Source organism: Panthera onca, chromosome B2 (assembly GCF_046562875.1).
Source record: "Panthera onca isolate mPanOnc1 chromosome B2, mPanOnc1 haplotype 2, whole genome shotgun sequence".
Lineage (NCBI taxonomy): Eukaryota > Metazoa > Chordata > Mammalia > Carnivora > Felidae > Panthera > Panthera onca.
In genome coordinates this window covers 1097723-1110575 of record NC_138343.1, presented here as the reverse complement: position 1 = coordinate 1110575, position 12853 = coordinate 1097723, and the positions used below count along the sequence as shown (strand labels likewise).

The 12853-nt window shown below is 37.5% G+C and overlaps 1 protein-coding gene across 1 annotated transcript; it reads right to left on the bottom strand.

The window, feature by feature from the left end:
• Positions 1-10974: 10974 nt before the first annotated feature.
• Positions 10975-11919, bottom strand: LOC132666378 (olfactory receptor 2W1-like). The gene has a single exon (XM_060614491.2). The coding sequence runs from the start codon at positions 11917-11919 to the stop codon at positions 10975-10977; it is 945 nt and encodes a 314-aa protein (XP_060470474.2).
• Positions 11920-12853: the final 934 nt, after the last annotated feature.

Below are 12853 nucleotides of genomic sequence, written 5' to 3'. Positions count from 1 at the left end.
GTATTTTGCCAGTTTCACTATGATATGTCATGCAGAAGATCGATTCAAGTTACATCTGAAGGGAGTTTTCTGTGCCTCTTGGATTTCAATGTCTTTTCCTTCCCCAGATCAGGGAAGTTCTTGACTATGATTTGTTCAAGTCCACCTTCAGCCCCTTTCTCTCTCTTTTCCTCCTTTGAATCCCTATTATAAGGATATTGTTCCGTTTGATTGCATCACATAATTCTCTAATTCTCCCCTCATACTCCTGGATTATTTTTTATTTCTCTTTTTATCAGCTTCCTATTTTTCCATAATTTTATCTTCTAGTTCACCTATTCTCTCCTCTGCCTGTTCAATCCGAGCTGTGGTCGCCTCCATTTTATTTTGCACCTCATTTATAGCATTTTTTAGCTCCTCATGACTATATCCTATTTCCTTGATCTCTGTAGCAATAGATTCTCTGCTCTCCTCTATACATTTTTCAAGCCCAGCGATTAATTTTATGACTATTGTTCTAAATTCTTGTTCCTTTATATTGCTTAAATTGTTTTTGATCAATTCGTTAGCTGTCGCTACTTCCTGGAATTTCTTTTGCGGAGAATTCTTCCATTTCATCATTTTGGGTATTCCCTGGGGTGGCTCCCAACTGCAGGGCACTTCCCCTGTAGGAGGGGCATGCTTAGCTCCCTTTGCCATTGGTGGTCCCCTGTGGGAGGGGCCCTGCAGCACTGGGAGAGAGGCAGACCCATCAGAAGAATGGATCCACAGAAGCACGGTGTTGGGTGTTTGCGAGGTTCAAGCAAGTTCGGTGACAGAAACTGTTTCCCTTTGGGATTTTGGCTGGAGGATGGGAGAGGGAGATGGCACTTGCCAGCACCTTTGTTCCCTGCTGAGCTGAGCTCTGTCTCTCGGGGCTCAACAACTCTCCCTCCCGGTGTCCTCTCGCACTCCACATTCTCCAAGAGCAGAGATGTTGACTTTTAACATTCCAGATGTTAAATTCCACTGGCTGTCAGAACTCACGGAGTCCAGCCCCTCCACTTTTGCAAACCAGACTCTGGAGCTCTGCCTTGCTGGGCAGGCTGCCCCCCACTGCCCTGGCTCCCTTCTGCCAGTCCGTGTGGTGTGCACCACCTCTCCACCCATCCTACCCTCTTCTGTGGGCCTTTGTCTATGCTTGGTTCTGGAGAGTCCGTTCTGCTAGTCTTCTGGCAGTTTTCTGGGTTATTTAGGCAGATATGGGTTGAATCTGAGTGATCAGCAGGAAGCGGTGAACCCAGCATCCTCTTACACCACCATCTTCAAATGGAAAATTCACTGTCTTCATTATTATAACATTGTAATACAGTATAGCTTGAAATCTGGTATGGTGATGCCCCCTGCTTTCATTTTCTTTTTCAAGATTGCTTTGGCTATTCAGGGGCTTTTCTGATTCCATACAAATTTTAGGATTATTATAGCTCTGTGAAGAATGCCGGTTTTATTTTGATAGGGATTTCATTCAATATGTAGATTGTATTGGGTAGTATTGTCATTTTCACAATATTTGTTCTTTCTATCCAGGAGCATGGAATCTTTTTCCATTTTTTTGTGTTTTCTTCAATTTCTTTCATAAGATTTCTATATTTTACAGTGTATAGATTTTTCACCTCTTTTGTTAGATTTATTCCTAGGTATTTTATGGTTTTTTTTTTGTTTTTTTTTTGTGCAACTGTAAATGGGATTGATTCCTTGGTTTCTCTTTCTGTCGCTTCATTGTTGGTGTATATAAATGCAAATGATTTCTGTGCATTGATTTCATATCCTGTAACTTTGTTGAATTTATGAATAAGTTCTAGCAGTTTTTTCGTGGAATCTTTAGGGTTTTCCTTATAGATTATCATGCCATCTGTGAAGAGTGAATGTTTGACCTCCTTCTGGCTGATTTGGATGTCTTTTATTTCTTTGTGTTGTCTGATTACAGAGGCGAAGGTTTCCAATACTATGTTGAATAACAGTGGTGAGAGTGGACATCCCTGTCTCATTCCTGACCTTAGGGGAAAAGCTCTCAGTTTTTCCCCATTGAGGATGATATTAGTGTTGGGTCATTCATATATGGCTTTTATGATCTCAAGGTATGCTCCTTCTATCCCTACTTTCTTGAGGGTTTTAATCAAGAAAGTATGCTGTCAAATGCTTACTCTGCATCTATTGTAAGGATCATGTAGTTCTTGTCCTTTATTTTATTGTTGGGATGAATCACATTGATTGTGTTGTGGATATTGAACCAGCCCTGCATCCCAGGTATAAATCCCTCTTGGTCATGGTGAATAATATTTTTAATGTATTGTTGGATCCTGTTGGCTAATATCTTGTTGAGGATTTTTCATCCATGATCATAAGGAAAATTGGTCTATAGTTCTCCTTCTTAGTGGGGGCTCTGTCTGGTTTTGGAATCAAGCTAATGCTGGCTTCTTAGAGTTTGGAAGTTTTCCTTCCATTTCTATTTTTTGGAACACCTTCAAGAGAATGGGTGGTAACTCTTCCTTAAAATGTTTGGTAGAATTCCCCTGGAAAGCCATGTGGCCCTGGACTCTTTTTTTTTTTGGCAGATTTTTGATTACTAATCCTATTTCTTTATTCGTTATGGGTCTGTTCAAATTTTCCATATCTTCCTATTTCAGTTTTGGTAGTGTATATATTTCTAGGAATTTGTCCATTTCTTCAAGATTGCCTATTGTATTGGCATATAATTGCTCATAATATTCTCTTATGATTGTTTTCATTTCTGCTGTTTTGGTTGTGATCTCTCCTCTTTCATTCTTGATTTTATTTATTTGGTTTGTTTTCTTTTTCTTTTTGATCAAACTGCCTAGTGGTTTATCTATTTTGTTTATTCTTTCAAATAACCAGCTTCCGGTTTCATTGATCTATTTTGTTTTGTTTTTTGGTTTTGGTAGCATTTATTTCTGCTCTAATATTTATTATTTCCTGTCCTCTGCTGGTTTGGCATTCTATTTTCTGTTCTTTTTCCAGCTCCTTAAAGCGTAAGGTTAGGTTGTGTATCTGAGATCTTCCTTCTTTAGGAAGTCCTGGATTGCTATATACTTTCCTCTTATGACCGCCTTTGCTTCGTCCCAGAGGTTTTGGGTTGTGATGTTACCATTTTCATTGGCTTCCATATATTTTTAATTTCTTCAGTCTCCAAGTATTTGTTTCCTTTCCAAATTTTTTCTTCTGGTTGATTTTCAGTGTCATAGCATTGTGGTCTGAAAATATGCACGGTATGATCTCAATCTTTTTGTACTTATTCGGGCTTATTTGTGTCCCAGTATATGGTCTGTTCTGTAGAACATTTCATGTACAGTGGAGAAGAATGTATATTCTGCTTTAGGATGAAATGTTCTGAATATATCTGTTAAGTCCACCCGGTCCACTGTGTCATTAAAAGCAATTGTTTTCTTGTGATTTTCTGTTTAGATGATCAGTTCTTTGCTGGAAGTGGGGTGTTGAATCTCCTACTATTATGGTATTATTATCAATGAGTTTCTTTATGTTTGTGATTAATTGATTTATATATTTGGCTTCTTTCACATTTGGAGAATAATGTTTACAATTGTTATGCCTTCTTGATAGATAACCCCTTAATTATGATATAATGCCCTTCTTCATCTCTTGTTACCGTCTTTATTTTAAAGTCTAGATTATCTGATATAAGTATGGCTACTCCGGCTTTCTTTTGTTGACCATTAGCATGATAGATGGTTCTCCATCCCCTTACATTCAATCTGAAGTGTTTTTAGTGGGTCTCTTGTAAACAGCATATAGATGGATCTTGTTTTCTTATCCATTCTCTTACCCTTTGTCTTTTGATTAGAGAATTTAGTCCATTGATTTTTAGAGTGAGTACTGAAGGACATGAATTTATTGTCATTATGTTTATTGTAGAGTTGGGGTTTCTGGTGGTGTTCTCTGGTCCTCTGGTCCTTCTAGTCTGTCCTTTGCTTGTTTGTGATTTTATATACTTGGGTCCTCTCTCTTTTCTTTCTGAGATATCTGGCTAGGGGTTTATAAATTTGTTTATTTTATCAAAAACCAGCTCTTAGTTTCATTGATCTATTCTACTGCTTTTTCTTTTTCTTTCTTTCTTTCTTTCCTTCCTTCCTTCCTTCCATCCTTCCTTCCTTCCTGCCTGCCTTCCTGCCTTCCTGCCTTCCTGCCTTCCTGCCTTCCTGCCTTCCTTCTTTTTTTCTTTCGTTTTGATTCTATACTGTTTATTTATGTTCTGATCTTTATTATTTCTCTTCTTCTACTGGCCTTGCGGTTGCCTTGCTGTTCTGCTTCTAGTTCTTTAGGTGTGCTGTTAGATTTTGCATTGGGGATTTTTCTTGTTTCTTGAGATAGGCCTGGATTGCAATGTATTTTCCTCTTAGGACTGCCTTTCCTACATCCCAAAGGGTTTGGATTGTTGTCTTTTCATTTTCATTTGTTTTCACATATTTTTAGATTTCTTCTTTAGTTGCCTGGTTGATCCATTCATTATTTAAGGATGTTTTGTCTTTGGAGGTTTTCCAAACCTTTTCCTGTGGTTGATTTCAAGTTTCATAGCATTATGATCTGAAAACGTGCATGGTGTGATCTCAATTGTTTTATATTTATTGAGGGATGTTTTGTGACCCAGTATGTAGTCTTACTTGGAAAATGTTCCATGTGCACTCGAGAAGATGTCTATTCTGTTGCTTTAGGATTAAAATCTCTGAATATATCTGTCAAGTCAATCTGACCCAGTGTATCATTCAGGGCTGTTGTTTATTTATTGATTTTCTCTCTAGATGATCTGTCCATTGTTGAAAGTAGAGTATTAAAGTTCCCTGCATTTACCACATTCTTAACAATAAAATTGCTTTTATTTGTGATTAATTCATTTATAAATTTGAGTACCATCCAATTGGGGACATAAACATTTATAATTGTTAGCTCTTCTTGTTGGATAGATATCATAATTATGATATAATGCCCTTCTTCATCTGTTGTTACAGTTTTCAGTTTAAAATATAGTTTGACTGTTATAAGTATGGCTACTCCAGCTTTCTTTTGACTTCCAGTAGCATGACAGATGGTTGTCCATTCCCTCACTTTCAAACTGAAGGTGTCCTCAGGTCTAAAATGGGTCTCTTGTAGATAGCAAGTAGATGGGTCTTGTTTGTTTGTTTGTTTGTTTGTTTGTATCCATTCTGATACCCTATTTCTTTGGATTGTAGCATTTAGTCCATTTACATTCAGTGTTATTATTGAAAGATATGGGTTTAGAGTCATTTTGATATCTGTAGGTTTCATGCTTGTAGTGATATCTCTGGTCCTTTGTGGTCTTTGCAACACTCAACTCACAGAATCCCCCTTAGGATCTCTTGTAGGGCTGGTTTAGTGTTGATGAACTCCTTCAGTTTTTGTGTGTTTGGGAAAACTTTTATCTCTCCTTGTATTTTGAATGACAGGCTTGCTGGATAAAGGATCCTTGACTGCATATTTTTCCTGCTCGTCATATTGAAGATTTCACGCCATTCCTTTCTGGCCTGTCAAGTTTCAGTAGATAGGTCTGCTACTACCCTTATGTGTCTATCCTTGTAGGTTAAGGCCCATTTGTCCCTAGCTGCTTTCAAAATTCTCTCTTTATCTTTGTATTTTTCCAGTTTCACTATGATGTGTCATGCAGAAGATCAATTTCTGTTATGTCTAAAGGGAGTTCTCTGTGCCTCTGGATTTCAATGCCTCTTTCCTTCCCCAGATCGAGGAAATTCTCAGCTATGATTTATTCAAATACACCCTCCACCCCTTTCTCTCTCTCTTCTTCTTCTGGAACTCCTTTGATATGTATATTATAATGTTTCATTGAATCACTTAGTTCTCTAATTCTCCCCTGCTTGTCTAGAATTTTTTTTATCTCTTTTTCACAGCTTCATCTTTTTCCCTAAGTTTATCTCCTATTTCACTTATTCTCCCCTCTGCCTCTTCAATCCTTGCTGTCACCGCCTCTAGTTTATTTTGCACCTCATTTACAGCATTTTTTTTTTACTGAATTATCACTTTTAGAATAAAAGTCATATCAAATATGGATCTTCTTATGGATAGCTATTTTCGTGCTGCTGCTGCTGCTGCTGCTGCTGCTGCTGCTGCCAGAAGGTTTTCTAGGATTCTTCCACTTGCTCTGCATGGTTTTTATTACTATTCAGCCAACACATCAAACTTATCCCTTGAAGCTTCCTGGGAACCCTCTTCCCCATACATGTCCTGGCACTGACCCCTTGGCTCTATTCAGTTCTCTGCTCAAAAGGCCTCCTGGACCACCCCTTCTAAAATAGCACTTTCAATCATTCTCCCCCATCTCTGCATTATCTTTGCTTTTTTTAAAAAAAAAAAAAAAATAAGCCTTGAGGTATACCTGAGACATAAAATTATAAGATATTTAATGTGTACCTCATGGTGATTTGATATTTGTATACATTGTGAAAGTGTACCCTCTCCCATCTAGTTAATTTACACATCCATAACCTCACATATTTATCTTTGTGGTTTGGTGAGAACATTTCAGTTCTACTCTGTCAGCAGACTTCAATTATTAAATACAGTGTTAGAAACTGTAGTCACTGTTTTACATGAGATCCTCATGCCTTATTCATCTTCTAGCTGACGTTTGTGCCATGGTACCAACCTCTCCCTATTGCCCCACCACCCCAGCCCCTGTCAACCATTTTCCCTACTTTGTTTCAAAAAGTTTGATTTTTTAAAAATATTCCACATATAGTGATATCATGTAGTATTTGTCTGTCTCTGACTTATCTCATTTAGCATAATGCCCTCAAAGTTCATTCGTGTTGTCACAATAGCAGATGTCCGTATTCATGGATGAGTAATATTTGATTATATTAATATTTGGTTAAATATAATCAAATTAATTGTATATGTATGATATTATTTAAATCTGGGATTTCTCTTTGTTCCATTGATCTATATGTTTATATTTATAGCCACATGTCTTTGATTAATATGGATTTCTAATATGGTATGAAATCAAGAAGTATGATGACTTCAACTTTGCTGTTATTTCAAGATTATTTGTGAAATTCAGGTTCTTTTGTGGTTCCATGCAAGTGTTAGGGTTGTTTTTTGTATTTCTAAAATTGGATTTTTTATAGAGATTGTATTGAATCTGTAGCTGGCTTTAGGTAGTATGTATACTTTAAAAATATTCTTCCAATTAATAAGCATGAAATGCCTTTCCATTTATTTATGTGTCTTCAGTTTTTTGCAACAATCTTATACTTTTCAGTGTACAGAACTTTCACATCCTTGGTGAAATTTATTCCTAGATATTTTATTCTCTTTGAGGTGATTGTAAATGAGGTTAGTATTCTTAATTTCCATTTCTAGTAGTTTGCAATTGTTCTATAAAAATGAAGTATTTTTGTTTATTGATTTTGTACCCTGCAACTTTAAAGAACTGTTCACTAGCTCACTTTTATGGTGGAATCTTTAGGATTTTCTATATATGATATCATGTCATCAGCATATACAGACAGTTTTATTTCTTCCTTCCTTATTTGCTTGCCTGTATTTCTTTTTCTTGCCTAGGTGCTCTGGCTCTGACTTCTAATACTGTGTTGAACAGAGGTGGTGAGGGTGGACATCCACCATTGAATATGGTGTTAGCTGTGGGCTTGTCACATAGGCCTTGAGCATTTTGTGGTGTAGGCCAATTCAAAGACTGAAGGCAGGGCTCACAGGGACCCATTTCTCATGCAAAAGAGAGCAGGGGAGTGTGCCTCCTTAGAAGGCCCAGCGAGGCTGGGGCAGAAGTCTGGAATACTGGTCCTCCTTATGATAGGGATGGTCAGCGTTTATGCCTGAAGGACCATCAGCCCCCAGTAGTGCCTTGGCACCTGTGGCATCATCCCCCAAAAGGTAGCATGGGACCTGTGGCTTGAAGCAGAAATGGCAGTAGTGCAGTTAATATAGAGTATTTACTGGTTGGCAAGCACACTGATAGGCAAGTACTCTGAAGATTAGAAAATTTGAGATTATACCTGGGGAAGGGGAGCCCAAAATGGAAACACTGGACGTCCTGCTAAAGCTGCAATTGGCGACTGATGAATACATTGGAAAGTAGTGATAACGAAGAAAAGCAATAGGCCATATATTTGTACTCAGAGTTCATGGAACATTTCTTCCCAGTAAGATACAATGATACAATGGACAGAAAGTTTTCTTTTGATATTTTAGTTGGCAAACAAGGGGGTAAAACATGACCCATAGTTTTCACACGGCTGCTATAAATGTGCGCTTAACATCATAGAGGAAATAGGTGAAAGTTAAGTTACTCTCTGGGAGTATTTCCTTTCATGTTATCACTGCAACCTGAAGCAGAGTCTAGTTTCTCTTGAATCCTCAGCTCCAAAGAAAATGTACGGATTTATGAAGGAGTGATAGTAACGAGTGTCCTCCTTAAGAAGTGGCTGCTGTTTCTGAAAAATGACGAGTAGCTAATAATATTCTGAAAAGTATCCCTAAAAAGCAAAAAGGAGTTGTTTTCTTTTGACACAGATCTGCCGTTGTTTAACAGAACTGAAAGCAAAGAGTAGAAGCAGCTTCATATAATTAGGACACGTTTGCTGCCAATAGAATTACGAACACTGTTAGTTTTACAACCTTCTTAGACTTAGACTGGTGGGGTTGAGATTTTCAACCTATGTCTATCATTTCTAGCAGTCCCGTTAGTTTCTAAAAACAATATTTATGAGGCAGTAGATAACTAATACAAAAAGAGTAAGATGACTGTTTCCCCAAACTTGTGGTAATACATGGTGTTGTCAAATTTTTCTGTAGTTCCAGGGAATCCCCAGCATTTGAACCTGATTAACGGAGGCTATCCTTGGATCCAAGGTGTCAGCCACTAACCTAGAAGACCATTCATACCTTCCTGAGGTGCTAGAGCCTGGGTATGCTGCCTTTTCAGTCGATTTGGGCCAGGGGAGATCTCAGTCATCTTTGCAGTCAGGGACAAGCACGTGCTATGACACTGAGACATTGGTTTTCAATCTTTTTGCCATTGTCAGAAACTCCCTCCCAGTGACGTTTTACATCACAGTTACACTCTGTGTCTATTCATGTACTGTGGCTTTTTGGAGGGCTACCCATCAGTGTATTTGCTATGAGTTTCTCCACTTCTCTAGACGCCAAGGTTTTCTTCCTTGGGAGTAACATATGTGATGTGAATGCATACACTGGTAAGTCAGGTCCTTAGTGTGACCCAAATTTTTGTGTGGATGGGAATAAATTAAAGGGAATCTACTATAAAGTTAGCAGTCATCATTCTAGGTTATGAGACAAAGAGAAAGTTTTCTTATATTTCTCCTGTTTTCCTCATGTCCTGATATACACTTATAAGGATTCCATAAATGTATGCACTTAAAAGAAAAAAATTATCCTATCTTTTCCTTCTCCTAGGTCTTAGGTGTTGCAGAATGTCCTAAACATTAAAGCCTAAAGATGTTGCTCCAGCATTCATTATTATTTATCATATCATATCATTTATCATTTATCAAATATATTTATCATATACATTTGTCATATTCTGTAGAATAATATAATTTTCATATATTTTATTTAAAAATGATTCATTCATTTAATTATTGTACAGATACTCAATATGTAATTTTATCATAAGCCACTATAGGCACAGCAAAATCTCATATGAATAAGAGTTTCTATGGTGTTGAAAAGCTCACCAATGTCTTTTTATCAAACAAACATATAAACAAATAAAAAAAATTAGATAATGCCAGTGTAGTGACAAGGGCAGGTTTTCGAGGGAATTCAAAGGACAGATATATGAGATTTGTAATGATGTTTCTCATGAGCCAAGATATCAACTGAGTGCAAAGTTGAGTAAGAGATTTTTAAATGACAAATTACTTGTTTATCAAGACTGGGATGAGCTTTTCTCACAAAGAAAAGTTGGTATTCGTTTCCAGTGACCAGACTGTCACCATTCTATATGTTCTCCTCTCAAATTCCTTACAATACTATGAAGTTTATATTTTCTCTATGCCTTCCTATGTTTTGGTATCATCATCCTCTCTCAGATTTTTATTTTTACCAAGACCTATGAAACTGGTGATTTTAGTGTTATTCCCAAAAGTATCACAACTTCAAATAATGTTTTCACTGTGGAAACCTGGGAACTAGAAGGTTTAAGGATGGGAGAGAAAATACCTTCAACCCTTACAACTCATGTACCCCACCCAAATACCCCAGGTGGATGACAGCTAACTCCACCACCATATCATAAGATGCAAGGGCACGGTTATGTGAGGACTCTCACAGGAAGAGGATTTCCACTCTTGGAAATGGTCAAGTTGTAAAGAAGTAGAGTGTTTTTTTCTCCAGCATAGAGCTACTCAGAATTTCTTGGCATTGTGTTAGTGGAGGCCAGTCTAAGAAATGTGATATGCCACATGATGGCTCTGCAACAATTAAAAATTGAGGCAGAAGTTGGGTGAATATTAGTGGGGAGTTGATCTGCACCACAAAATCCCTGATGACATATCAGGTGGATGAAGAGGACATTATTTCGCATAAAAGTGGTAAGTCTGGTAAGAAGAAATCAGTGTCCATTGTAATCGTACATTAAAATAAAATTCCATGTGAAATATTTTTTTTAATATCTTGTACAGGCATCTATTACTAAACTAAACCACTTTTCATAATTCTATGTTTACTTATCTGTAGTTCCTGATTAGTCTTGAAGGCTTTTAAGTGTATACATTGAAGTTTCTTTATGAAACTGCATCTCTATCTCCTTATAATTCTGTGTGCTTCCTACTTCTTTAGAAAGTCACTACCTCAACAATTCTTGGTACATGGTAAACACCTAGTAAATGCTCTTTACATAAATGAATCGCTACATCTTCTCTTGGTAAAGGTCAGTGTTATTTCTTTACCTCTCATCCATCTAACTCATGACTTTGCTGACCATTTTTCTATACACAGTATTCTCTTTACTGAACTCTTTACATCTTTGTTTCTTAAAGTGTAGATCAGAGGGTTAAGGGTAGGTGTAACAATTGTGTAAAAGAGTGTAAAGAACTTCCCCTCATCTTGGGATGTGCTATTCTGTGGCTTCATGTACATATAAATGAGAGTTCCATAAAACAGAGTTACTACTGTGAGGTGGGAACCACAGGTATTAAGGACCCTACTCCACCTTGCTGTTGACTTGATCCTCATGACAACTTGAGTGATAACTGCGTATGAGATTAGAATTAGTAATAGAGGTACTAGAAGAAATATCACTCCAAGAGCATAGACAACGACCTCAATTACTTTTGAGTAGACACAAGCCATCTTGAGCAATGCTGGCATCTCACAGAAAAAATTATCCACCTCCCGGTGCCCACATCTTGGCAGTTTCAGAGTCAAGGAGCAAAGAATTAAGGCACTGCCAAGACCACCTAACCAGGCGACAAGCACCATCTTTTGGCAAAGTTGAGGGTGCATTATTACTGTGTAGTGAAGAGGTTGACAGACAGCAGCATAGCGATCATAGGCCATCACAGCCAAGAGAAGACATTCTGTGGCTCCCAAGTCAAGGGCAAAGAAGAATTGGAGCACACATCCTCCGTAGGTAATAGACTTTGTTGGACCCCATAGATTTACCAGCATCTGTGGGATAATGCTAGTTGCATAACAGAGGTCCAGAAAAGACAAATTGGATAGGAAGAAATACATGGGAGTATGGAGCTGGCTGTCTAAGTTAGATACAAGGATGATGGTTGTGTTTCCTACCAGAGTCACAATATAGAAGATGAAGACAACCCCAGAGATGATGTGTTCTAATTGGGGCCGATCAGAAAACCCCAGCAGGACGAAGTCTGTCATGGAACTTCCATTGTTTTTGTTCATGACTCCTCATGAAGGTCTAGAAGACAGTACCCTGGTAATTTAAAAAAAAAATAGCATCACCTTAGGTAGAAATAAGATCTCTGATGTTTGCCATGAGTGTCCCAAATTCACTTGTTTGTGTGCCTTCTCCCTTTGGAACATTTCTTTTAACACTCTTGTATTCAGTGACCATAGCTTCTGCATGTTCACTCATCACCAGAGTCGTTCTAAAAATAATATGATAAACCCAATCACACTGAATTGTAAATAATTGAAAAGGCTTAATATGCTATGACACCTATGATTCTCTGTATTTTGGGTAAGCAATAAATCCATAAAGTTAATTACATAATTTAAGAGTAGGATATGTTTAGTGCTGTTCCTTCTTCAAATTATGACATTAGATCACTTGACATGACAAAATTTTCCCTTATCAAAGGAGAGGAGTTTGAGGTAAAAAGTTAAATAACCTATTATGCTGGGATAAGCTGCACCATTTGGTAGCAGAATCACTTTCCACATTTATGTCCAAATGTCTGTATTCCAGCCATTATCATCACCATCACCACCAACCTCTTCCTCATATTTTCACTCCCATTCAGCCATGCAGACATTGATATTTCTGTATCAATTTTGGTGTTCCTCACTATACTGCTCTTGTTTGGTGCCAGGAAAAAATTTGTCTCTTTTATTAACAATTATTTACATGTACAGAGGCTATGTGTTGCTTTGAGTACCTTTTATGACTGCTATTATACCATTTAAATAGCCTTAGAATTTGTTACAGAGTTTAAAGGAGCCTATTCCAGAAACATTTGGTTACCACATATACATATCAAAAACCTATGTTAGCTCCTACTCACCGGGCTATTCAGCAGGATTAGCAAGATAGGTAACTTGAATGAAAATCTGTTCAGTAAACAATCAGTGAGTTGTTGACCCCTTGGAATTTATC